Source organism: Podarcis melisellensis (assembly GCF_964234715.1).
Source record: "Podarcis melisellensis genome assembly, chromosome: 16".
NCBI lineage: Eukaryota > Metazoa > Chordata > Lepidosauria > Squamata > Lacertidae > Podarcis > Podarcis melisellensis.
The window spans coordinates 26,174,952-26,202,793 of NC_138533.1; the positions used below are offsets into that span (position 1 = coordinate 26,174,952).

At 44.2% G+C, this 27,842-nt stretch overlaps 2 protein-coding genes across 3 annotated transcripts; one reads left to right on the plus strand and one right to left on the minus strand.

Moving 5' to 3' along the window:
* Positions 1–3,552: 3,552 nt before the first annotated feature.
* On the minus strand, positions 3,553–9,389 carry LOC309359083 (protein CUSTOS). Its single transcript, XM_081892549.1, has 6 exons — positions 9,132–9,389; positions 8,470–8,515; positions 7,634–7,732; positions 6,735–6,808; positions 5,395–5,488; positions 3,553–4,723 (listed from the first exon to the last, which is right to left on the minus strand). Exons 1-6 carry the CDS (start codon positions 9,274–9,276, stop codon positions 4,369–4,371), a joined length of 813 nt encoding a protein of 270 aa, XP_081748675.1. The 5' UTR covers positions 9,277–9,389; the 3' UTR covers positions 3,553–4,368.
* A 545-nt stretch (positions 9,390–9,934) lies between these two features.
* Positions 9,935–27,842, plus strand: RNF185 (ring finger protein 185). 2 transcript variants are annotated; one of them, XM_081892586.1, is made up of 7 exons: positions 9,935–10,198; positions 15,570–15,784; positions 17,477–17,495; positions 18,748–18,860; positions 20,820–20,874; positions 23,011–23,128; positions 24,873–27,842. In XM_081892586.1, exons 2-7 carry the CDS (start codon positions 15,612–15,614, stop codon positions 24,968–24,970), a joined length of 576 nt encoding a protein of 191 aa, XP_081748712.1. In that variant the 5' UTR covers positions 9,935–10,198; positions 15,570–15,611; the 3' UTR covers positions 24,971–27,842. The 2 variants fall into 2 exon arrangements, with proteins under 2 accessions (XP_081748712.1, XP_081748713.1); XM_081892587.1 differs by lacking the exon at positions 9,935–10,198 and adding an exon at positions 12,518–12,637.

The following is a 27,842-nucleotide window of genomic DNA, read 5'->3' on the forward strand; positions in this document are numbered from 1 at the left end:
GGGGGTCACAAAGAGTCGGACACGACTAAACGACTAAACAACAACAAGCTTCTAATGGAGATAACCACCATGGAGTTTTACGTTCTAATAAGTTTTTATACCTGTCCCATACCTCATATAAAGATCTTCGAAATATGTGATTACCAAATCCTTTATGGATTTTTATTTTATTATATCATAGATATGCGTAAAAACCAAATCTATTGTCATAACCTTCCAAATCCAACAAATCTGTATTTCTTGACAGCATCCATTCCTTGAACCAACAGAGGCATACCGCTTCATAGTACAACTTCAAATCTGGCAGGGCGAAGCCCCCTCTTTAACATCTGTTAATAATTTATATTGTATTCTCGGTTTCTTCCCCTGCCAGACATACCGTATCTTGAAATTGCTTTTTGCCATTCTTTAAAAATTGCTGCCCCCTTGATTATAGGAATTGAATCTGTTTATAATTTATCTGTAAATATTCAATAAACCATTTCCATTCTTTTATTTAAAAATTTGTTATCTCAATTTCTTATTTGTCCACTGAGTTTTGCCATTTCTGCATATTCTGTAAGTTTTTTTAGATGATATTTATTGAAGTTTCAAAAAAAGTTACAGAAATAAGAAAAAGATAGAAAAAATAAACAAAAAATACAGGAAAAAAAACAATTAAAAATGAAACCATCTTTCCATGCTTTTCTTTTATTTACTCATTTCCCTGACCTCCTCACACCTCCCTTTTTTGTATTTCAGTTCGGTTGGTTAATTCAGCAAATCCTTTCCCTCTTTGTTTTTATCTTAATCCTTCATCTTAATATATCATAGCTTTACTTTCTCGCCTATTTACAATCCATTTTCACATGCTCCTTTATAGCATTACTGCTAAAAACCACTTAATTTCATTCCCACATCATTCTAACATTCATTAATTTTACAATATTTCTTTAAATAGTCTTTAAATTTCTTCCAATCTTCTTCCACCGTCTCTTCTCCCTGGTCTCGGATTCTGCCAGTCATTTCCGCCAATTCCATATAGTCCATCACCTTCATCTGCCATTCTTCCAGAGTGGGTAGATCCTGTGTCTTTCAATACTTTGCAATGAGTATTCTTGCTGCTGTTGTAGCATACATAAAAAAAGTTCTATCCTTCTTTAACACCAATTGGCCGACCATGCCCAGGAGAAAGGCCTCTGGTTTCTTCAAGAAGGTATATTTAAATACCTTTTTCATTTCATTATAGATCATCTCCCAGAAAGCCTTAATCCTTGGGCACGTCCACCAAAGATGAAAGAATGTACCTTCATTTTCTTTACATTTCCAACATTTATTATCGGGCAAATGATAGATTTTTACAAGCTTGACTGGTGTCATGTACCACCTGTATATCATTTTCATAATATTCTTAGTTTTTGTATCCATTCTTCCTTTGCCAGGACTTCTGCTTCTTTCCATTTTGGGGCAAGTAACATTCTTGCTGCTTAGTTGCATACATGAATAGGTTTCTATATATTTTAGGTAGTTCTGTCCCTATAATTCCCTCCAACACGTGTGATTTCAACGCCAAAGCATTCAGATAATTTCTCCATAGAAACTGCCATTCTGGTGGTTCCCTCACTGTGAGAAGTGAGGTTACAGGGAACCAGGCAGAGGGCCTTTTCTGTACTGGCGCCCACCCTGTGGACGCCCTCCCATCACAATGTCAAGGAGATAAAGAAGTATCTGACTTTTAGAAGACATCTGAAGGCAGCCCTGCTTGGGGATGTTTTTAATGTTTGATGTTTTATCATGTTTTTAATATTCTGTTGGTAGCTGCCCAGAGTGGCTGGGGAGGTCCGGCCAGATGGATGGAGTATAAGTTGTTGTTGCTGTTGTTGTTGTTGTTGTATATTTTTCTTTGTTGTAAGTCACTTGGCAAACAAATAATAATAATAATAATAATAATAATAATAATAATAATAATAATGGAATAGTAGAGCTCTCTACAATTCTCTCCCTAAGAGGAGCAAGCTAGCTTAAGGGCTGCAGGGCACACACAGCTCTGCTCTCAAACACGTTCTCTCTGTAGCACCTGCAGCTTGAGGCCATTGCCCAACAGTAGGGCCAGCTCTGCAGAAACCCTCAGAATTGTCACCGTGCCTCCCTGCTGCTTCTAAGTGGGTTATGATATTGAGGACAACCAAGTTCCCATTGGAAAAGTTGCCCTGCATTAGCTACCAGGCGTCAGAGCAAGCGCAGTGAAGGTAGATTAAAGAAAAAAGAAAAAAGCATCAACCTCTGTGAAAGGAGATCGAGAGAGGTGGCTCTGGTTAAATTTGACCGCACTTCAAGCAGATTGAATATCATACAAAAATAAATTTGATCATGGGTCGGTGGGCAGGAAGTACACAGAACCAACTACGGAAGGCCAGGGACGGTCATGTGAGATCTCATGGGAACTTTTGACAGCCCCATAAGATCTCACAACAGCATCCCAGAACCGGCATGCTCAGTGGGTCTTGCCCCTCTAGCAAAGCAGAGAGCTAAAACTCCTTTCCCGCGCAAGGTTAACTGCAAGCAGCTGAAATCCCACAAGTTAATTGTGCATAGGGTTCAACCATTCTGTACGTGCTACAGTAAAACTGTAGCTGCAGCAGACACTAACTGGAACGTCAGAAACATTTGTGAACTCAGCTGCGCATGCCCTTCTGATTGCCCTCGAGCAAGGACATTTTCAGCAGTCATTTCATCACCAGAAGCTGAAGTAGCCGCTTCTGAATGCCTGGCATCTGCAGACAAAATTACACCATGGAGCTCATGTTCAGAAATATCCCTGAGACCCGCAGACAATTACAATGAAATCTTCAAAGAGGATAACAAGGGAGGATTCACTTACAGAGTTTCCAAATTCCAAAAGGATGTTATAGATGATTAAAGAAGGCGTATAATATACTTTTGGAATGGGAAACTAAAGATGAAAAAGTTAAATCAGTAATGATTAAGTGGGCACAGGATATAGGTCACAATATACAATTTGAGGATTGGATAAGGCTTTGGAAAGTGAATTTGAAATTTACGGATTGTATATTGTTGAAAGAGAACCATATGAAGATGATGTATAGGTGGTATGTGACACCAACAAAATTGGCAAAAATGTATAAAACAGAACAAAAGAACTGTTGGAGATGTACAGAAGGGGAAGGTACATTTTACCATATGTGGTGGGATTGTAAGATTATTTGTAAAAAATGGGAAATGATATACAATGATTTGAAAAAAATGTTTAAAATAACATTTGTAAAAAACCAGAAGCTTTTCTGTTAGGTATTTTAGGACAAGAGCTGCCGAAAGAAAAACGGACATTATTCATGTATGCTACAACAGCAGCAAGAATCTTAATAGCACAAAACTGGAAGACTGGAGAAATACCATCAAAAGAACAATGGCAAGAAAAGCTGATGGACTATGCAGAGTTGGCAAAGTTAACGGATAAACTGCGTAAAAAGGACAACAGTGATTTTGAAAAAGAATGAGAACCTTTTACAACATATCTACAGAAACAAAAAAACCACAGACTCGTTGGCAGGATTTAAATAAACATTTACAACTTTATTTACAGAGAGCAAGAAATTTAACAATGTGACAACATAGTACCATATACAAACTGCAGAATGCAACATTTGACGTAATAAACCAGAAATGGAAGCCGAGGGAAGTCAACAGGGAGGGGGGAAATTGGAAAATGAATGTTATTGATATTGGATATTTGTTATGAGAAAAAGAAAATCATTAAAAATTATTATTATTTTTTTTAAAAAGAAATATCCCTGAGACGACATTACAGGGGAGATGGAATCAGTCTGCATCAAACTGACATGCCTGGCAGGAAGGCACCCATCCACTGCCATTATCAGTGTTTGACGACAATGACCTCTGTTCAGCCTGCCCACCAAGTTGATCATAGCCCACTGGCCACATGGGGCAGCTGAGCTGAGCAGGGGCCCGATGAACCTCTTGGTTTTGTGGCTTGAGAATATAAAAGTAGAGAGAGTTGTTGAGCACTTGGAAGAACTGGATCCATGGCTAGTGGGCAGCCTGGGAGGTCACAAGCTGCACAGGCCCAAGAAAAAAAGATGGGACCCAGGAGAATCTTCCACGGATGTCTTATCCACCCACTGCCCACCTGAGCAGTCCAGTGAGCAGCTCCAGCAAGTCCTCATTCTCTGTAACATGGGGAGCTTCCCCTGCATTTTTACAGGGCATCCCTCGGGGCAGGGAGTGCCAAACTAAGTTCTTTGATTCCGTAAAATATAAAATTCAACAACTGTATTTCCTTAAATGCAGGCCAGGCCAATCAAGAGCCACATCAGGTAACTCTTCCTAGTAACAAGTGTCAGTAAAACATCACTCCATCCTTATTTCCACTTTCCTCTTTTTCGTTTTCTTCTTCCTCTTCTTCATCACTGCCATATCCTCCGTACTCGCGTTCTCTCCTCTCCTGCTTGCTCCATCAAAGCCCAAGGGCTCTTCAGTCCCATGATGTGCTCCTTCTCTGGCCTCCTGCTCATTGCTGTTCTCTCCATTCATTTTTGCCTTCTTTTTCCTCCTCTTCTTCTTCTGGCTGGGCTCTGTGGCCGGGCAGTGGTGGTCCTGGCTGGAATTCTGGAGCGCCGCTGGGAGGCCGCTATGTTTCAGGATGTCTGCTGCTGTCACCGTGGCTTCCTGGCACCTCTGCCATTCTTCGTCACTGTCCTGTTCGCTGGAAAGAGTTACAGGCAAAACGGTGGTAGAGTTAAAACCTTGGAATTCGCTCCTGCAATATGCGGCAGCGGCCATCAACTTAAGATGGCTTTAAAAAGAGGATCAGATCAGTTCACGGAGAAGAGGGGTATGGATGACTACTAGCCATGCTTATTATAAATTACCGTATTTTTCGCTATATAAGACGCACCAGGCCACAAGGCGCACCTAGTTTTTGGAGGAGGAAAACAAGAAAAAAAAATATTCTGAATCTCAGAAGCCAGAAAAGCAAGAGGGATTGCTGCGCAGTGAAAGCAGCAATCCCTCTTGCTGTTCTGGCTTCTGGGATAGCTGCGCAGCCTGCATTCGCTCCATAAGACGCACACACATTTCCCCTTACTTTTTAGGAGGGAAAATGTGAGTCTTATAGAGCAAAAAATACGGTAATCACTATTGACACAACTGGGAATCCCAAGTGCTGGGGAAGGGAGGGGGTAGCCTTGGGAGCATCACAAGGGTAGGACACAGCAGGGTGGGCGGCCTGGGATCCTCACTCCCTGCTGCAGCATGTGTAAAATGCTGGACCTCCCCATCAGAGATGAGTCCTGCCATCAGCTGCAGCCTCCAAGCCAGCTGCCTGGCTGGCTAGTTCCACCTCTGTCATGCACACCTGCCAAAGCAGCATCTCACCTGGAGCTGCAGTACCGCTGCTGCCGCTTTCCCGCAGCCTGAGGTTCCAGCTCCCCACAGTCTCCTGGCACTGATGAGGAGAAGAGGCGGAAGCCTAAGACATTGGAAGAAAAGTGGGGAAGTTATTAGGGTACCCTCTGTGTTGGAGTCAGACCAGGACCACATATGCAAAGGGCAGGTAGGAGTGCAAGTTCTCCAACTCAACAAGGCATTTTGTGTTTTTGTTTTGTATTTTTGTGCTGTGAGCTGCCCTGTGATCTTCGGATGAAAGACAGTATATAAAGTTAATAATTAATAAAAATAATAATAAAGACGACAGTCATACCTCAGGTTAAAGATACTTCAGGTTGAGCGTTTTCACGTTGCGTTCTGTGGTGACCCGGAAGTAACGGTATGGGTTACTTCTGTGTTTCGCCGCTCGCGCAAGCACAAACACTCAAAATGACGTCACACGCATGCACAGAAGCGGGGAATTGCGACCTGCAGACGCGCAGACGTGGTTTGCGTTCTGCTCAGGATGCGAACGGGGCTCCGGAACGGACCCCATTCGCATCCAGAGGTACCAATGTATTGGAGCGAGAGGCTGGGAGCGCAAGTGGGCCTTGCTCTGTTGACCAGCAGGGCAGAAGGTATGGCTTCTAGGAATTCTACCAGGCCTCACCAAACCAGGGGTTTCATACTGCCTGTCATTCTGGGAGCCTGGTGTTGCATATACCTATCCCTTACTGTGCCTGAAGTGTGTCCCACAGACACACTACACAAACTGTGTAGTGTGTCTGTGTTTGCCATCAGAGGCCAAGTCTTCTGTGGCATGGAGGGTGGTGGCACAGAACTGGCCTTTTCAGTGATGGCTCCCAACCTTTGTAATGGTCTTACCAGGGAAGAATGCCTGGTGCCATTGTTGTCTGTCTTTAGGCAACAGGCAAGAAGACACTAGTTTACCAAGCCTTTTTAATTTTTGATTGAGAAGGTACTTAACGAGATTTGTGCTCATCCTTTAAGTGGGGCAGGAAAGGACTTGTTCTTTTAAAATATATTGCTGGGTTAGTATTTTAGTTGGGGTATTCTTGTTTTTCTACCTGGTTTTAATGTATTAGTTCTTTCTATTTTTATTGTGGAAGTTGCTTTGAGACACCCAACTACAAAAATGTGACTAATAAACACAAAAACCTAACAATAAAATATTTGAGGTTTGAGAATACACAGCCTCAGGCCCCAAGGTCCTTGCTTCAAACTCCAGAGTTCCTGACACAGCAAGTTTAGAATGCATATACACACAGAATCAAAGCAACACTTAAGTTGGTATAAAGCATTTTAGATTATGCAGAGAACCCACTCACCATCGTCTTCAGTCTCTGAGGACTGCAGATTGTCCTGTGCAGGTCCTGGAGAATGCTTCAAAATAGTAATGGAACTAAAAGAAAGAATTACATTTGCACAACGATAAGGGAAACCAGGGGTCATGTTAAAATACTGGCATAACACAAATGATACAGCAAGCCTAGGAGACTCATTGGTTCCCTGGGTTTTGGCCAGACAATCTGGTAATCATTTGCCAGCCCAAATTCCCAGTTTTCATTATCATGCTTGTTTTTTGTTTTTGTTTTTAAAGAAGCAAGTCTTTAGCTCTGATTCCTGCATTGTAGGGGGTTGGACTAGATGTCCCTTTGGATCCCTTCCAGTTCTGTAATTCTGTGATTGTAAAACCAGAGCTGAAATGTGCAGGCATTATTCCACCCACCTGTTATGGGGAAACTCCCTGCTGCAGTCAGCTAGGATTGACCAGGAAGCAGCAATAATACCCACAGACACAGTAAATTCTAGATGTAGTGACAGCTGCCCAGAGATGGAAATTCCTGGATTCTTTCATAGCTATTTTTCCCTCTCACCTGGAGTGGAAGTAATTTTTTAGTCCAGGATTTTAGCATGCCTGTGATTGCATGACCTGCCCCTCCCTTCCTCCCTCAAACAAAAGTAAAAAAGACAGGAGTTTATGTTCTAAGACAGGTGCTTTTATTTAATTTTACAAAGTTGCTTTTTATTTTTTTCAAAAAGCTTTTTATTTGTTCCTTAATATGCTAGTTATCCATGACCTCAATGACCTGGAGCACTGGATGTGTCCTTAAGAATTCCTGCACCAAAGCAATTTCTACTTAGAACTCTCCAAAAAATATGAACCCTCTTTTCTCTGAGGGAAGGGCTCAAGGAGCATCAATGTCACACCTTTGAGAACATATACCTGTCCAAAATTGCTCCCAATTTCTTTGCAACATGAGCTCGGAATTCTGGAGTGGTCTGTAGCTCATTCCCATCTTGCCCGTGATCGGAGACCTTCTCTCTGTTTAAAGAGAACAAACTACTAAATTATCTTGGAAGTTTGTAGCAAACAGTTCCCTTTGCCTTGAAAAGAAGAAGCTGGAATCAGATCCTGAAAACTGTAATAAGCCAGCCAGAGGGATGTGCAGTATGAAAGATCTGGGTTATGGCCTCAGTGAGAATGCCAAGCAGAGAGACCAAAAATCTTATATAAACACATTTGGCACCAATTCAGGTTGTCCAATACATGACATGGAGGTATGAGAAACAGACTTATAACTCACCTAGGTTTTTTTGTTTTTGTTTAAGATCCAGGTAAGTACAGTCCTGCTATCCTACCCTTGTGCTGGGTAAATTGGAGAAAAGCATAATTAAACCTAGAATTATGACCAGCTTTCTGGCAGAGGACTCAGGGATGCATTTAGACCAGCATGCCTGGTGAGAGCCTCTTGGGGCTAAAACATGTCAAAAAAAAATGGAAAAGGTTGTAGAATAGAGTGTTCCCTTGTTCTGGGTGTTTTATGATAGTATTACATTTATTATATTTCTTTATCCTCAATAAAAACTTTATTACCGGGGCTTCTGGGGGTTCTTGACTTTGCACAATTTTGCCTTTGTGTGCAGACCCCTAGAACCAAACCTTCACATAAGGAGGCAGGCCAAATGTACCACATGATTCTTATGGCTATGTAGCTCAAATTTTAGTTTCTAGTAGAACAGAACACAACGCTCAGTAAACTTTCAAAAAAGCAAAGTTACCTGATGCTAGGTTCAGCGGATGGCAACTTGCTCTTCTTAAAGTTACCTGCAAAAAGTTAACAATTAGGCCCAACATGAAAGTGAAGTTAGTTCAAATTCATTAGAGAGCCCTTTACAAAAGCAGTTTACAAAAAGAATAATGCAATAAAATTATTAGCAAAAGCAATTATTAAAAAAATTAAAGCCAGCAACAAACTAAAAACACATCAGCGTTCAAGATATTGAGGTAGGCTTGCCTAAATGAAAATGTTCTTAGCAGGTGTCGAAGAGTAAGAATACAGTGATGTTCCAAAGTGTAGGTGCTGCTACACTAAAAGATTGATTTCTGACAGATTTTTGTTGGTGCTGCAAAAAAGCATCAAAACCTTTGTGGATCATTGTTCTGAGTCACGTGCCTCGAGCCAATCTTCAATTGACTTTAAAGGCTTCTTATCCATCCATAAGTCTAAGGCAGGTATATGTGGTCGTTGGCTTTTGGAGCGCCCAGCCCCTATCAGCCCCAGCCAGGGATGACAGGGGTTGCAGTCCAAGGAGGCTGCAGGTGCCCCATTCCTGGTTTTAAGAGATCAACTGGATACAGCCCTAGCTTTTTTGGGATGGCTAAAGTTTCTATCTAGTGAGAGGAAGGTGCTGCCAGGCCTGCCGCTCAGGGCTCTCCCTACCGCCTTTGGGCACCAGCAGGGCCGCTGCTGCTGCTCGCTGCAGCACCGGATCCCAGGCAGCCTCCCGGAGGCGCCCCAAATCCTCCTCCTCCTCGCTGCTGCTGCTGCTGGCTCTCCTGGTAGCCGACATGATGGAAATCCCCATCGGTCGCAGTGCATCCTGGGGGCTGTGGTCCAGACCTCATGGCTCAGCCCATCCCTAGCCCGGTGCCCTCGGAATTGGACTACAACTCCCATTAGCATAGCCAGATGATGCTGGCTCCGATTGGAGCATTACTGTGCTGGCTGGGGCTGATGGGAGTTGTAGTCCAAAACTGTTGAATGGAGAAAACGACCCTAAATGTCTTCATTGGGCTGGTCAGCATATGTGTGGAAACACAGAACACTTAATTCACCGTCTTTTGAAATTGTAAGGTTTCCATACTGACACTGCTTTTCTCCACTGGCCTGAGGCGCCTCATCACATGTCTTGCATATGTCCATCTCAACTTCGCAGACTTTTTGGCTGCACACAAATTTCAATATTTGTCTCACCCAGTTATTAGTTTAATGACATTCCATGGCATGCTGTGTTGTTCTTACGCTGCTAAGGACAGGCTTGCCCAAATAAAAATGTATAGCAGGCGTCCGAAGCAGCAGCAGCGCCTCATCAAGAGGCAGGAAGTTCCAAAGTGCAAATGCTGCCACACCGTGTCATGAATCCTTCATTCTCCTCCTCCTCCTCGTCTATTTCCATACATTAAAGTGACGTGGCCCTGGGCTCGGCCCCACCTTTCTCACAGAGCTAGGCCCGGGCTCCGAGGAAACAGCCGCCTCCGTAGAGCGGCGGGCCTTTTGGCAGGCGGAACCTTTGTCGCGGCTGCCTCCGGGGCAGCAGGGAGAACCCTCGCGCAAGGGGACGGCGTGTGCCCTTGGGATAAGGGACCCCCTTTCCTGTTGTGGGGCCGGGCTTCCGGCTAGGGGAAGAAATCAGGTGACAGTTGCCGTTCGGGCGGAGGTGGAGTTCGAGAGAGCGAAGGGCCGCGAGCGGCGGAAGGCGCCAGCCGCAGGAGCCCGCGCCGACTCCGGTGAGAGCCCCGCGAGAGGCAAAGGGGGAGGCCCCCCAAGGTCGGCGAAGGGGGAGCTTGACCTTGGCCGGGCCGGGGGGCTGTCAGGAGAGAATTCCCGTCTTGGGAGCAGGTGCCTCCTGCTCTCGGTGGGGTGGGGGGTATGGGGGTCGAGGCTGCTGGTCAGGCTCAGTATGTTGCCTTTCATCATCCCCTCATGTAAAGTCTCGGGGGGTCGGGGGGGCTCGTCTGGCGGACCGCTGTTGGAAACGGAATACAGTGGTACCCCGGGTTAAGTACATAATTCGTTCCGGAGGTCCGTTCTTAACCTGAAACTGTTCTTAACCTGAAGCACCACTTTAGCTAATGGGGCCTCCTGCTGCTGGAGCACGATTTCTGTTCTCATCCTGAAGCAAAGTTCTTAACCCAAGGTAATATTTCTGGGTTAGAGGAGTCTGTAACCTGAAGTGTATGTAACTTGAAGCGTATGTAACCCGAGGTACCACTGTACTGGGATCTCCATGGATCCCAGCTTGGCCCAATCCAGCTGGGTAGGGAGGGAGAGCCTATCAGTGGTAGGATAGCCGAATACAGCCTTATTTCCCCCAACGTTGTTGTAGCCGAACAGAACCTTATTTTCCCCAACATTATTACAGTGGTACCTCGGGTTAAGAACTTAATTCGTTCTGGAAGTCCGTTCTTAACCTGAAACTATTCTTAACCTGAGGTACGACCACCACACGATTTCTGTTCTCATCCTGAAACAAAGTTCTTAACCCGAGGTACTATTTCTGGGTTAGCGGAGTCTGTAACCTGAAGCGCCTGTAACCTGAAGTGTCTGTAACCCGAGGCACCACTGTATTGCTATTATTTATTATATCCTACCTTTTCTCCAAGGAGCTCTAAGTGTCTGGCATGTTCCTCCCCTTGTCCATTTTATCCTCACAAGAACCTTGTGAGGTAGGTTAAGACTAGAGAGACAGTGACTGGCCCAAGATCTCCCAGTGAGCTTCATGGCTGTGGTGGGATTTGAACCCTAGTCTCTCTCCCAGGTCCTGGTCCAACACTGTAGCTGCTGTGGTATACTGGCGGTCTTATGCTAAACACTTGGCATGTTTGCACTGTGGCTTTTATTTGTTTTATAGAATCTGTATACTGTTTGATTGTAAAAAAAAGGGGGGGGAATGCCTCAAAGCAGTTTACTCTCTTTCTCTCCATATATAAATGATTGTTAAAAACAATTGCTTAAAACATTTAAAAATAAAGCCATTGAAAAACTTAAAACTCACACAAAATCTTCACACTCGAGATGTATTCTTTTTGGACCCTCCTTATTTCTGTGATTGTAAATGGTCTGCAACAGGAATTGCAAGATGCATTCAAGGAGGAGGAGGGGTCTGCAGACATTTATTGGCCATGGTAGCAAATGTTCATGTTCAGGGACAGTATCTACCTCTGAATATCAGTTGCTATAGGGTATGGGGGGTGAGCTGTCAACTTCAAGTTCTTTTAAAAAATACACTTTACTGGTATTTAGGAAAGTACACACCTTCATGTCCTTTCTGAAAGCACCAAGTTTGACCATGTTTGAAAGCAGGATACTGGACTAGATGAACCAACAGCCCAGCACACTACCTCTTTTACTTTTTAAACTTTAAAATGTACTTCTTGCCTTGTAGTGCAGAGTGAGGAAGAGAGGTGCCCCTCCCCACTCACTGCATTCCTGCGGTGATCAGTTTCAGGGAGGCCTAACAAAATCAAAGATTTTGGGATTCAGAATAGTGTGTAGACTTCCATGTTATCAGATTGAAGTGTTTTTTTCCTGCAGTTTTCCCTCTTGGGTTTTATATTCAATTCCTGTGCATCACTTGGGTATTCTCTGATTTTAGAGTGGCTAATAAATTCTGAAATAAAATAGAAAAGAGTAGCAGCTCGGAAAATGAACCCTCTTCTTGTAATGAACAGATTACAACATTAAAAGACTAGCAATATATCCAGCAAAATGTAACCAAGCCAGGATTGCTGTCAGTATGCTTTTTAATGGCATGTAGCCATAGCTTTCAGTTCTAAACTTCTAAAAGGCTTGTTTTTGTGTGTTCCCCAAAGACTCCATTCTGTTATCTTGAATCTCTCCGGTCGCCCCAGGCCTTTACATCTTGGTGCAGGCATGGTGCAAGACTATTAACTGATACATGAAAAATATTGAGTGAACTGGTCTTACTTAATTCCATTCAATTAGTGTTGTTCATTGTTAAGATTGTTTATAAATTCTGTGTAAGTGCTGGTGATTTATTCCTTTGGGTTTCTTCATTTTTTACCCATTCAAAACCAGAGCATTTTGCAAAGACTGTTGGTAGAAGCTGCATTTGACTTGTGGAATTTTCTGATGTTGTTCCTCTATTCATTTTCAAGAATGGCCTTTGTGTGTCTCAGTTAAATGGCACAAATATTTCCCCAAAAGTAAGTGCCATTGAGTTCAGCAGGGTTTACTCCCAAGTAGTTACATAGGATGGTGGCTGCCTTTTTAAAACAACAACCACCACCATGCTTGGGCATGTGCAGATATAGACCTTACTTTGTTGTTTCTGGAATCCATCTGGCTCGGGAGACAATGGAGGAGTGTGCCTTTAAGGGTGAAGTCAAAAGACTTTACTATAAATGTATTAATGCAGAACTATTCCAGACATGGAGATAATTTACATGCATGATCTAACAGATTAAATTGGATATATATATATTTCCAGAATAAAGGAATAATGCATGCTAAATGTTTTCTTAGGAACTAGATTCAGGTAGGTAGCCGTGTTGGTCTGACGCAGTCGAAATATATAAAAAAATAAACGAATTATCCAGTGGCACCTTAGAGACCAACTAAGTTTGTTCTTGGTATAAGCTTTCGTGTGCACATGAAAGCTTATACCAAGAACAAACTTAGTTGGTCTCTAAGGTGCTACTGGACAATTTTTTTTATTTTCTTAGGAACTAAGAAGAGCGTGAAACGAAATGAACATCTGTGCAGGATATCATATTGAGGTGATCTGGGAAGCCCTTCCCAAAGTTATCCAGTTAATCACCTGGTCTGGAAAAATGCTTTGGGCCCCTAATGTTCAGCCCTGCAAAGAGACAAAGAAATATTTGAAAAATCATGTGTGTCAAAATACAAATTTTAGCTGCCTGGATGAGTGACCACCTGAGATTTTTCCAACCCTATTCCACTGGCATTGATTTTGTTTTGTTTTTGATGTTAGCTTGTTTGCTTCTAGTGATCTGTGCATAATTAATCCAAAAAAAAAATTGTGGTCACAGATGATGCTTATACAATGCTTATACAATATTTTATTTAAAGACTATTTAAATAAAAATCATAAACATATTTACTATGGAGTAAGTCCATTGAACAAACTGGGGTTACTTCCAAATAAGCATAGATAGGATTGTTCTGTCAAAGTTGCTTGAAAGCTCAGGATGGCTGAGAATTGCAAAACTGGAGCAAAGGTCCAAGGCAGTATAGTAGAATGGGAAATAGAGCCTCGAGAAGTCAACATGTAAAGCAAGGTGTATGTATATCCTAGGTGCAGAAACCTATATAAATGGGTAAAGTCCAGATTAGATAACTTTTCTCCAAAGCAGGAAACCACTAGAACGTTCATAAGTTTGCAGCTTAATGTTTCATGAGAAGTGCCTGGCTTAATAATGGTGGGTGTGTGCTTTGCCACTGTTTTTCATTTGAAATGCATGCATGATTTTACTAGCAGTGGCTGAACTACTGAAAAATCTGTAGAGCTCAGAAGCTGCATCTATTAAAGCTTGCTAGCTGATTGCAAGGCTGCCCTTTGGGAGCCCCCTGCAAAATGATGTAACTGAATGAAAAGAGTTCTGTTGAAATAGGTGCCTCCTCTTTCCCACTTGCCAAGTTCTGGTGATGTGGGCATTAAGCTGCTCTGGACCCACTGTGGAGCTGCGTTCCCCTATGCAAAAAGCACCATTTCACAGGAGCCAAGTGGCGATGCGGATAAGGTCTCGGTTCAGTACTTGTGTTTTCTCCTTTGGCGTTTTTGCAAGGAAAGGAAGCAGAGAGGGGCTGAATTCACTTCAGGTAAGCGAGGCAAAATGATAAGATAGCAGGGAGGGTATTCTGTTTTTGGAAGAGCCGCATAGTGTATTAAGACGGGGGTCCCCTTGTGTAAGAAGTGGACTTCTCAGCTGCTTACACACTGCTGGTTTTTACAAGCGCTGTAAGCTTTAATTAATAGGGTAATCTATGAAAGTTTGATTAGTCATTTGCCAGCAGATAAATTATAATTGGTGAGTTGAGTTTTCAAGAACACCCATGTTTAATTTGTGAGGCTTTATAGGTTCTGGTTTGTTGACATGGCAGGAATGAGAGGAAGAACCTTTCTTTGAACAATGAGTGGGAGGGTCCTGTTTGTTAAATTCCAGGTTGTGTTTTCTTTGATACCTTTGAATTTTAATAAATTCATTGAGTAGTTGGTTAAAGAGTAAATGATTCCTCAGTTTAAATTGCTGTCATTTTTTTCATGCATAAAACATGGAGCTGCCAAATGAAATCAATGGTTTTGTCTTTGCTAATTGTTGGTGCTTGTTTTTAGCTTTTGAATTGAATGTTAGGGTGGGTGTTGTTGCAATAAGTGGGCCAGTATATTGCTTTTACACCCTGAGTTGTAGACATATGGTGGCTCGTCTGTGGATTTTGTTAAGCTGGAAATGAAGAATCTTAAGATTAATTGAATGAATACAAATTGAGAAAGAAGCCTCTTAAAAAAAGTTTGGTTTTTTTAGCATATTCTGTTTCATTCTCAAAAGTGTTCTGCTGTGCATCCAGGCATCTTTGTTAAACCCATCCTCAGCCTTAGCTGTGCCAAGCCCACTGGGAAGTGCCATGAATTAAAAAACCAAAAAAGGCTTTGGATGTATTAATATTATCATGGACTGAATTTCAGGGAGTGTTTGTAAACTGCTATGCTAAATGTTGTGGGGCTTGGTTAAAAGAAACAAGCAGGGAACTCACTGGGAGGCCTGGAGATTGCTCTGGTCCCATCAGTGCCAGTCATGAGGGTATATTAAAACCAGGTTGTTGCTCAGCTTGCCCAAGATTTCTCTGGACTACGATAAAAAAATGGCCTGAGGGCTTTCACTGCAAAAATAAACACTATAGAGTATTATTTTCCTCAATCTGGTGCCCTCCAGGTGTTTTGTACTTCAGCACCAGCCAGCCCAGCTTTACTCTAAAACCTGTGGAGGATGCCAGGTTGGAGACATACGGTAGTGCCACCATCTCCTCCTTGGGTCTGGATTAGGGAAATAATATAATGGCGTCCCCTAAATTCTCTCTCTCTCTCTTTCTTTCTTTCTTTCTTTCTTTCTTTCTCAGAGTTCAATTGCATTAAAAATTTCCTGACTGGGTGTGACAAGAATGGCCAGCAAAGGGCCAGCAGCTTCTACCTCCACCGAGAGCAACAATGCTGGCGGGACCAGTGGCAACAGCAGCAGCGGGGACGGGGCAAGCCAGGACAGCACTTTCGAGTGCAACATCTGTTTGGATACGGCCAAGGATGCTGTGATCAGCCTATGCGGGCACCTCTTCTGGTCAGTATCCTGGTGCTCTTGGCCAGTTGTCCATCTGCTTTCTACGCCAAGCGCTTGAGTTGCCTACATAAATGTTAGAAAAGTTTATGTGGGTTTTTTTAAAAAAAAAACCTCAAACAAATGCTGCTTCTCCACTCCCAGCACTGTGTGTGCCCCTCACTCATCTCTCTCCTTGGCAGTGCCCCTGCAAGCCAGGTGTTAGTTGTGAAGTTCAGTTCCCCCCCATGCGGCTCTTTGCTTTCTTCCCATAGGAATGAATGGCAGCCATTTAATCCCATGAGGGTGTATGAAAGGGGTGCAGTTGTGGGCACAGTGATGGCAGGTGTGCTAGGATCAGGCTCCTGCTATGGTCTGGGATGCACTTGTTCATGGAACTCCATGAGAGCCGCTGTAAGACCTGCTTTCCTAGTGCCACACCTTTACCTAGAGAGCCCTGCCCTCAGTGCTGTGGTAAACCTTGAGGGTGGCAGAGCCTGGGGACTGGCATTAGTGCAGTTTTGCTGTTTTACATATTTGATTGTGAATGTATAAACTGTTTAATATAGAATGCCTTAAGTGATGAATGAATGTGTATTCAAACACGTATGATAAAATCGGCCATAAGACAAAGCGGCTATGGAAAAATCACCACCATCATTATTCTTGTTCTTATTGGGAACATAACTTCCATTGTCCCTGAACACTGGCAAAGTTGTCGTATGGAGGGGGCGCCAGGTTGAGGAAGGCCTTTGGCTTGCTTTTCCACAGCGCTGGTGGGAAGCCAGTTCTAGATGCTGCCACGTCTGTGGGGAAACAACTTTCAGCCCAAAATACTCTCGTGTGGTCCTGTTAGTTCATGCTCCATTTGCATACTCCAGTTTCACTGTGTTGGGTTTTTCTTTTTCTGAGGCTGCTTGAATGTAAAGCTCAGCTGTGTCTAGGTAAAGTTGGGATGGTTCTCTCCACACCTCTGCCTCGTGCCCATTTCAGAGTGTACGCCCAGGACAGCTGTATAAGCCAGATTTTCCTTCTCCCTCCATTCCTATCATTACTTAAAATAAAACAATGCATGAACAGGAATTTCTGATGCACTGGGGAAATCTGCCGGCTGGCCAGTTGCCATCTGAGTGCAATGCAGGAATGCCAAAGAACCCCTGACAGACAGCCACCAAACCTCTGTTTAAAAACCTCCAGTGAAGGAGAGTCCACCACCTTCCGAAGGAGCATGTTCCACTGTCGAACAGCCCTTATTGCCAGAAAGTTCTTCCTAATGTTTACTTGGTCTAACCTTCCTTGTAATTTGAATCCATTGGATCGGGACCCACCCTCTGGAACAGGATCATGCAAGCTTGCTCCATCTTCCATGCAACGTTGCGACAGCACTTTGGATATTTGAAGATGGCTTTCATATCATATCTCAGTCTTATCCAGGCTAACCATATCCAACTCCCTCAACTGCATAAGGCTTGGTACTACCTAGAAGAGAAGCAAATTGTATTATCTGGAAGTGAAGCAATTTTTTTAAAAAAAACCACCCCTAGCTGCTTACTTTCTTAAATATTATTGTTTTAATACCCAACTGTGGAACCGGCAGGGCTGGATTCCAGTCTATTGCTTGCTCAGTGTATTTTGATCTCTCTCCCTTTTCTCCTCCTGCCTCCACCGCTGCTCTCCTCCTGCCCTGTGAACAAATCATTCTGGGATTCTGAACAGTTGGCCTTGTTTACACCAGGTAAGGCAGCTTTTCTTTTGCTTTGTCTTTCATCAGCTCCTCTTGCTCAGTCAACCCCTCAGCTCTCTGGGGGAACTGAGAAGGTGCAATATCCCTTTCAGTTTCTAAATGGTGCCCGTGCACCAGAGATCTCTAGGGCAACCCAATCTGCTAATAGCCATTAGCATGCAATAGTTTGTAATCTGCAGCTTTTTCTGCGGGGGTGATTGTTCTTTGTTGGAAGCTTCTATTGGTTGCAGTGAAATGGCACAGATAAATAATAAGTATCTGCGAGGTGGCTGAGTGTTCAGAGCACTTTTGTACATTCTCTTGGTTCAACAGCTCTGTAAAGGTAGGTCAGTATAAATATGAAAATGAGGTTACGTCAGTGTCACCCGCTTTTGTCACTGCCAAAAGTGAGGAGTTTCCATCTCTGTGCCCTGCACCAACTTCCAAATACTGGGGTGGGAGAGGCTATATGTTAGTGTGCAGCTTAAAGGTCTGAGGCAAGAGTTGTGGCCTGTTGTATGTTAAGGGATGCCAAGGAAAAAGTGTGGGTCAGGCCACAAAAGTGGTAGAAGAGTCTGCATGCCACACAATAGCCTTTGTTAGCCTGGGACCCTCCAGATGCTATAGATTCCAGGTCCCACTGGCCTCCGCCAGCACAGCTGTACAATGCTGGGGAGTTGAAGTACATGCTGGCTGAAATGAAGATGTTGTAGAGTGAAATATCTAAAGGGCACCAGATTGGGAAATTGCTGCCACAGAACCATGCAGTAAAAATGGCCCAAAGTGCTGAGAGCATGAGAAGATGTTTGGCAGTGGCAGAGAGGTGGAGATGATTCCCTGTGCCCAGAAGATTTTGTGAATGGCACATGCGATGACACTTAGCATATGCTTTCGGTGGTGGTATTATGATTCTGATTCGTTAATGTATTTAAATCCCACCTTTCTCCCAAATTTGATTCAAGGAGACTTACAGCATTTTACAAACCTCGTTCTAAAACAAGGGATAAAAACAAACTAGTTAAAAACCATATTTAAAATAAAATAAATCACATTCAGAACCAGCATTAAAATACTGATTGCACCTCATTTCCAAAAGGCCTTTCTGAACAGCGAGGTTTTGGCTTGCTGATGGGAAGATAATAAAGGAGGAGCCGGACTAGCCTCTCTAGGAAGGGAATTGCACAATAGGGAGTCCTGTGTGCTTCATGCAAGGCACATCTCTAGTCTCTTGCTCAGGTTTGTTTGTTCTTTCCTGCCTTTCCAGTGGTTAGAGACCAGGCCCAATCGGCAGGTGTGCCCTGTATGTAAAGCAGGTATCAGCCGCGACAAGGTCATCCCACTTTACGGAAGGGGCAGCACCGGACAGCAGGACCCCAGGTAAGAATGTTGGAAGCCATTTCCTACAGCTGTAGGGGTGTGGAACGTGCGGCCTTCCAGGTGTTGCTGAACTACAGCTCCCACTGGCCCGCAGGAAGCATGGCCAATGGTCAGGGATGATGGAGTTGTAATTCAGCAACATCAGGAGAGCCAAAGGTGCCCCATGCCTGTGTTACAAAAACAGCCTTTCTTTTGTGGGAGCCACAAGCCCTTATGGAGTGGGATTTGCAGAAGTGAACGTGGTGTGTTTAGGTGATAATGTTGCCAAATGCCTGCAAAGCCTTCACCCATCTGTAGTCTTATCTTTTCAAATCTCCCTGCTTGAACTGTCTGTAGCAGTGGTTCCCAAACTCTTTTGGGCTGCCACCCCCTTGGTTCCATAAACTCATCCCCAATGCCCCCTAGTGTACTACATTATTAAAAAAAGCATTATACAGAATGGCGCTTTGTATAACCCTCTAAGGAAGATAATAGAACCGTCAATTTGAGAACAACAACAATTAGTTGCACATTAATCCAAAATCCAATTAAAACTATTTAGTTTAATTTATTAACCTGAGGAAGTAATGGGAGCTGGAATTGGAGTATTTGCCTGTGTACGAGAACCTTGCTATTCCCCTTCACTGCAGGCTGATAGACAAGGCTGATTAGAGCATGAGAACTGGGCAACACTGTTCATGAAAATGCATTTGAGATCCTGAGGTTTTATAAGGTACTGAGTGCTTCTGGACTCAGAGTTCTGGAAGCAGAGGTTAAGAATTATGCAACGTGTATCTGTAGGAATAAGTAACGAGCTGCTCTTTAAAAGCAACCAGTCTGATAACATCAGTGCAAAAGATACTTCATTATGCTATGAAGCATTGCTGTAAACTGTAAAAGTGGCAGTGAAAAGTGTTGTGACTCATATACTAGACTATCAAACGTTCTCGATTCCTGCCTGGCAGGGGGCTGGACTAGATGAGCCTCGGGTCCCTTCCAGTTCTACAATTCTGTGATTCCTTCACTGCGAGAAGTGAGGTTACAGGAAACCAGGCAGAGAGCCTTCTCGGCAGTGGCACCCTCCCTGTGGAACGTCCTCCCATCAGATGTCAAGGAGATAAATAACTATACAACTCTTAGAAGACATCTGAAGACAGCCCTGTATCAAGAAGTTTTTAATGTCTGATTATGTTTTAATGTGCGTTGGAAGCCTCTCAGAGTGACTGGGGCAACCCAGCTAAATGGGTGGTGTATATTATTATTATTATTATTATTATTATTATTATTATTATTATTATATCATCACCAGCTTATTGAAGTCTGATAGTCATTTGCAGCTCCATCACCCAGCTGCTGCCCCCTTGTCTCAAATGCAAAGGTTCAACCCTTGGCATTTCCAGTTAAAGCTGGGGAAAGATTCCTTCCTGAAACTCTGGAGATCTGCTGTCAGTCAGGGTAGGCAATACTGAGTTGGATGGGTCAGTGGACTGACTCAGTATAGTGTTGGGCTGTCACTCAGTGGTAGAACATCTGCTTTGCAGACAAAAAGTCCCAGGTTCAATCCCCAGTGGCCTTTCCAGGGAGGGCTGGGAAAATACTTCCTGCCTTAAACCCCGAAGAGCTGCTGCCAGTCAGAGTAGACCGTAGTGAGCTAGGTGGAGCAATGGTCTAACTTGATGTCAAGTAGCTTCCTATATTTCACTATTGTGAAAGGTCTCCACCCTCTTACAGTCTGTGATGGTCACACTGATGCAACACTCTCTGTCTCTCTCTCTCTCAAATAATAATGATAAGAGTTTCAACATAGGCCAGCAATTAAAGAGGAAGATAGGCATGGAAACACCTCTTCAGCTACCCCACCCCCATGGCTGGAATGCAGTGGAAGGAAAGAAAGGAACTCTTGGGTCCAGGTGGTGTTCATCAGGTCCCAGAGTTGACCAGAGCTGGGCTGGGCTTGACTGAATGAATTGTCTCTTGCAGAGAGAAGACACCACCACGGCCTCAAGGCCAGAGACCTGAGCCGGAAAACAGAGGGGTGAGTAAGCTACGATTTGCAGCCTTTGGGGGTTACTTCTGTATCTCCCAGAAGTACAAATGAGACAAAAAGGCATGTTGCTCACCCTTAAGGCTATGAAGAGCAACGTACAAGCTTAAGCCAAAGCATCAGAACAGCCTTGTTCGGTCTGGTGCCTTCCAGATGTCTTGGACTACAGCTCCTATCAGCCCCAGCCAGCCTGCTGGCCGGGGCTGATGGGTGCTGTAGTCCAAGACATCTGGAAGGCACCAGACAGGGCAAACCTACAGGAGACAGTAGTCTGGGTGACCTGCCACTCTCCCATACTTTTCCTTGGGTTGGAGAATGATTTTCCTTCTCCTCTGGACACCTGTTGGCCCCTTGTACATTCTTTTAGCCCTGTGGTCAGGAACCTCCAGCCCGTGGACCTAATTTGGCCCATGAGGCTGTTTTCCCTCAAGCCACACCCATCCGCCTCACATGTCACAATATATTGCATCAGGTGTGGAGCAAGTAAAAATACAGCCACAAAGAAACATCTGGAAGCCTTAAAATGTGCTCCAAATAGTTTCTTGGCAAACACAGTTCTTAAATTCAGTGTCGCTGGGATTGATTCTGCTTGAGAGCTCCCAACCGGAGGTCCTGAACAAAGCCGATTCCTGCCAAAAGTGGGACTTGAAGACAGCACTGATCAGCTGTCACACTCTTCCTCATCCTCACAACAATCCTGTGAGGTAGGTTAAGCAGAGAGATTAAATGGCCAGAGCTCACTCAGTGAGCCTCATGGCTGAACAACGGTTTGAACCCTGGCCTCCTAAGGTCTCTTACTTTGATGCTGAAAACACTGCACCACACTGGCTCTTAGTAACCATGTTTCCTTTTTGTAGGATTTTATTAAAATGTGGATTTTGAAAGCCTGTGGGGACTGTGTATGTAAACAACCTCTGATTATAGTTGGTCTCCAATAAGTCTGTGCTACTGGGGAATGAAGATTGATATGTGTAAACATACAGTGTGTGTAGACATGGGGGTTATAAATAGCCGGCTGTGTGGGGTTGAGAGATATTGGACAGGCTGCAGAATTTCCTAGCATGAAGTTGGGGAGCACACCTGACCTGATGAAATAATTGCATTTTTCCATGCAAGGCAGCTTGGAGCCTCCAGGGTCTACCTGTGGGCCTCATTGCTTCAAACAAACAGCTCTGTTGGGTGTCATTAAGAAGCCTTTTTCTTTTCTCCGCACTCCCTGCAGAGTTGGTGGTGCCTTATTAAATCAGCAGCTGAACTTGTGAGCACCTTTTTAGCAGATGCTGCTGCCAGCACTAAGACTGATGGAGCAAAAAGGCCTTGCTTGCATTCTGCTCTACTGGCATGGCCTTGAGGATCAGCACAGAATGCCCTGTCTCTGATCAGGTGGCCAGCAGCTGGTAGTACAAGCCATGTGGCCTGTCCCACGTGAAGAGAGAGAGGGGCTCAGCTGTGGCAAGTTCTCTCATTGGACTGTAACTCCCATCAACCCCAGCCAGCATATATGATGCTGAGGCTGATGGGAATTGTAGTCCAAGACTATCTGGAAGGCTCCTGGTTGTGAAAGGCTGGTGTAATCTTGGTGCAATGTTTCCCACATTCTTGATAGGTGTGTCACACTTATTTTCTGGATTTAAATTGGAAATAAACTCCTCCACCTCAGAAAGGATTCCTTTCAGAGTGTAGTAAGAAGAAAAGGAGCTGGGTCCCTATGTTTCTGCCTGTGTTGCGGCTTCTCTTGGCAGGCCTTGTATAAAGATGCAAAGAGATAATGGTCTCTAAGAGCAGGTGTCTTGCTGCATCTCTGCCTCAGAAGTGACAGGGCAATCCAGACGTCCCTGAATCAGAGATAATGAAGAGTTGCCCTCCTCCCTATCAGAGGCTAAGTGGAAAGAGGTGAGAGCAGGAAATTGTGCAGAGATACAGTGAGCAGGCTCTTCTGTGAGGGGACACTTTGGGCTCATGTGAGAGGTGCGAGTGTGTGGGTGTGGGTGGGTGTAAATCATGGCACACAGCCAGGGGTCAGTCATAGTAAATCACAGAGAAGGCAAACAGGTCAGCATTTCACTTCGTAAACTAGCATGCTTGGAAGGTTTCATTATTTCCTCCCCCATTTGTGGTTCTTCCCAGGGCTTCCAGGGTTTTGGGTTTGGCGATGGAGGCTTTCAAATGTCGTTTGGAATTGGGGCATTTCCTTTTGGTATATTCGCTACAGCATTCAACATAAACGACGGTCGGCCTCCCCCAGGTAAGGAGCACTTTCGAATAAAAAAAGCCCTAGCAAGCCAGCAAATCATTGGTTGCACTCACCATAATTATAGGACTGACAGATAAAAAAAAAGCTGGCACTTGTCCATTGTACTTACGTTGCTGTTTGTGTAACCAGGGGTAAGTCCTGATGTTTCATTTGTTTAGAACCCTTTAAATACAGATAAGCTATACTGTTTTTAAAACTTCAATCAGATGAGTGCTGCTTATCTTCTGTTCCATTTTTGTTTTGCTTTTGAAGTACAAAGTGAGAACAATACATTTCTGCTTAGCAGTTCACCCGTGAAGTGATTCTCACTGGTAGTTTGTAAGGAACAGCCTCCAAGCTGATTAGCATCAGTGCTCTCTATATGAAGTAAAACCAGTTGAGTCACTTTCGGTGGCCCTGAATCCTGAGCAGGCCCCCTCCTTTGTTCATGAGCCAAAGCCTTTGACATAACTTTGGGGCTTCGGTGGCCTTTGACGTAAATGTATTTCATGTCCACCACCGAATATATTAAGTTTCCTGTCTCTTATGTCAAGATTTGAAAGCAAATCTGAAAACCCTTGTGGGTTTGTACTACTTAAGAATTAATTTTTTACTCTGCCATTTGCTAACAGAGACTTCTTAAAACCAACGCTTTCAACTTGAAATGTGCTGGGTGTTTTCAGTGACAGGCGCACTATCCTTACTTGATCACCTTTCTGCTTTTTTCATGGACACTGCGGCTGTTGCCTTGTCCTTCTTAGCTCTGGCTATATGCAGAGAGTCACAACAATACAAGATGTGGGGACATCACTAGTAAAGGTAAAGGGACTCCTGACCATTAGGTCTAGTCGTGGCCGACTCTGGGGTTGCGTCGCTCATCTCGCTTTATTGGCTGAGGGAGCCGGCGTACAGCTTCCAGGTCATGTTGCCAGCATGACTAAGCCACTTCTGGCGAACCAGAGCAGCACACGGAAACGCCGTTTACCTTCCCGCCAGAGCAGTACCTATTTATCTACTTGCACTTTGACGTGCTTTTGAACTGCTAGGTTGGCAGGAGCAGGGACCAAGCAACGGGAGCTCACCCCGTCGCGGGGATTCGAACCGCCAACCTTCTGATCGGCAAGTCCTAGGCTCTGTGGTTTAACCCACAGCGCCACCTGTGTCCCAATAGGGGATATCACTATTATTATTATTTTTTTTAAAATCACAGGCTGGCTTTCTGAGCAAAGTTCCCCAGGGTGGCTTATGTAATATACATTTCCAGAATGTAACAGCAGTACAAAACACAACGTTTCAGCAAATTCTGAGCCACTATAAAAGTGAAATGATCCAGTGATAATAAAACACATACACAACCCAGAACCAAAACAACCCGGTTTATCCATTTCACAGAGCAAAAATATAATGTATCGTTTGGTGAAACAGAGTCTTCAGAGCCTTTTCAGAGGCCTGCAGTGTGCTGATCTTTTGAATGTTGACAGGCAGCAAACTGCAGATCCAGGGTGCTACCACTGAAAAGGCCCTGTCACGCCTGCCATTTTCACTAACTGAGGCAGTGAGCAAATGAGGAAGGCTGCCATTGTTGATATGGGTTCAAGCAATCCTTCAGATAACTTGGGACAGTTGAAAGGGCCTAGGGAAGTCTTATAATGAAGATGCAGAATGGCGGCTGATTCCATGCTTTTCTGCTATTGGATCTGGAAATACACTGTTTTTGTTTGCTGAGAGAGGTTCCCTTTTCTTTCTGTCTTCCCAGCGGTTCCAGGGACTCCCCAGTATGTGGACGAACAGTTCCTGTCCCGCCTCTTCCTGTTTGTGGCCCTGGTGATCATGTTCTGGCTCTTGATCGCTTAACCTTGCCCTGTATTGTACCATGGTTTCTGGGGCTCCGAACTGGTCACAGACGACTGCTTCTTCTTCTCCGTGCCCCACTGCCAGCCTCTCGGTGTCTGGTTCCATAGCTCATGGGCTCCCGCAAGCCCCGATGTCTGCTGCAGTGGGAGGAGGACTCTTGCTTATTACGCCAGAGTAAATGGAATTAAAGGTCTCTCTTTAAAAGCATTCTAAAGTCCAGCCATGTGTCACGCAACAGGTAACTGGCTAAGGCTGTGAACCTAGCTTTGAGCTCCACATGCCAAGAGGGAGCATTGTTTGAAATCCTGTGCCAAGCCGTTAAACCAGGTGCTGGCCCTGGAGGGAGAGTGGGTGGCAAGGCCAGGCATGGAAACACTTGCCCTGTTTCTCAGATGAGCCTTGCAACCCAACAGCACCGAAGGGAAGGAGATCAACGGACCTACTGCTTCAGAATCCAGTTGCATAGATTGACCGAAACCCAACTTGCTCCTGGAAATTGTCTTCTTATGTGAGTACAACTTGGGAAGACTATCAGGCGGCAGGTGAGGTCACCTTAGGAGTATTCTCTTCCTGCTGTTTCCCCCCTGGCTGACCTTTTCCCAGGGATATTTAAACAAGTTAAGGGATAAGAGACTCTCTCACCCTGAAAGAATAAAATACCTAAACTTCCTGGAACCAGATGGGGCGGGTTCTCTCATCTCAGGGCTGGGGGTGGGGATGTTGGACACCAGAGGTGTCCCCTCTGGGCTTGTTGCACAGCACACTTCCGCATGGATGAAAAGCAGTGTTGTTTTCCTAAAACTTGTATAACAGCTTTCAGCTCTTAATTTGGATATAGACAGTTCTGGTTACTGTAGTCATTGACACTCATTTGCTCCTTCCTGAGATGAATCCAACATTGTTGTCTCCCCGTCCCCCAACTTCTTGGAATGGTTGGTTTGGGGAAAATGGAAGACAATCTTCTTTTGAGCATTTTGTTCTTCCCCCATAAGAGTTTCTGCATAGTGAGAATAACAGCCTAACTTGGGGGCTTGTTCTCAAGCTCCAAGGGGTCATTAGTTAGTGTGTGAGCTTTTTCAGATGACCAAAGATAATATTTTGAAGGGTCGATCATGAGCATGAGCCAGCAGGAAGCTCTCCTACATAAGCCCCATTGAAACAAATCAGAGCCATGCTCCGGTTTCCACCTTTCCTGGCCTTGTCTCTCCATATGTTGTAGTCCAGGAGTGGGGGACCTGCGGCCCCTCTTAGCCACAATGCATATCACCAATGGCCAGGGATGATGGGAATTCTTGTTCAACAGCATCTGGAGAGCCAAGGGTTCCCCACATTTGTAATCCAAAATCTCAGGAGAGCACCAGGTTGGGGGAGCTGTCTTCTTCGTTTCAGTGGGACCCACATGGAAGAGCATCCCACTTAAATGGATCTGAACTAGTTACACAAGGGATTCCTTTGCAGGAGTGGAAGAAGCCTGGGAATATTGCTTTAAAACTGTTGCTGCTGAATCCTGGGAGATTCACAGGACCAAAAATGAACCTTCCTCACTCCCTGACCTCACACTTTCTTGTAAAACTAAGGGTCTCTTCTCAAAGACTCCTGGGTTTCTCTCTTGTTTTGCAATGCTTTTGATCTCGTTTTTTCTCCCTACTCCTTTCCCAATTTCTGTAGCAGCAATTTTTTATGAGTTGCTGAACAAATCACAGCCAGCAATACTGAAAAGAACAAATTGCATAAGGGGGCTTCTTTTTTTTTTTTTTACTAAGGTCTGATAGCATAGTAAAAACCAGTCATTCCCACAGTAGAAACAGGGATGGTTGACCTTGCATCCCCAGTAGTCACAGCGAGAGCGTTTCGCTTTTTTAAAAATGTAAAATCCTTCTGTCAATAGTTTTCCAAAAAGTGCTCAAGGGCCCGCCAGCGACATAAAAAAGACTGTAACCTGTGCTGCCTCCTAGAACCTGCATAGCTTAGATTTGTTTTGTTGGGGAGAAAGATGGTGCCACCTACTGTTCATAAGGTAAAGTGAATATAAGGGATCTCTGGCATTTCCTTCTTTTTACTGTCCATGAAAATGAGTACCATGGAACTAAAGCTGCCCTTCTGAAAGCAATCTTGTTAAACGGTTTGCTGTAAAGCTTTTTTTTTTTTAAGAATAAAATCTGTGGCAATTGGGAAAGAGAAAATTGTTATGGATTAAAAATATTAAAGCAGATTGAACTGCCTTGGATGGACCTTTTAAACATGTGGAGTATTATATTTTTGCCAGCTGCTACCTGAGCAGAAGGGGATCTGTCAACCAAGGTGACCACAAAAGTACCTAGCCTGATTCAGAAGGTGCTGGATTGGGGTGAGTCCCACTGATAATGGCTCATGCCGGTTGTATACTTAATGTTCAAACGGTCCAGTCTCCATATTTTCCTGAAACAGCAAAGGGTCTTGTGGCATCTTAAAGACCAGCAAGTTTATTGTAGTGTAAGCTTTCATGGACTCTGCAGCCCCCCTCTGTGGCCTGCATCTGTTGGAGTTGTCTTTAATGGGGGCAGAAGATTTTGCAGTCTAACCTGCTTTTTAAGGTGCCAGAAAAACACTCTGCTGTTTGGATTTCTACATACGAACACGGCTTCCCCTCTGGAATGTCATATTTTACTTGCGGGTTTGAAATGGCCTCTGGAGTTCCCCTTTCCCCTGCTGTGTTTTTGGTTTTTTTTGTATTTGTATTCTTTCTCTCTCCCCCCCCCCCAAAAAAGAAAATCATGTATTGATTGTACTTGGCCTATGGTTAGCAAAAGATGGCACCACTGTGCAACACCATTGTGATTCACTAATTTTCACTGTTGTGAAAGTAATTTAGAATAAACACATTTTTACATTA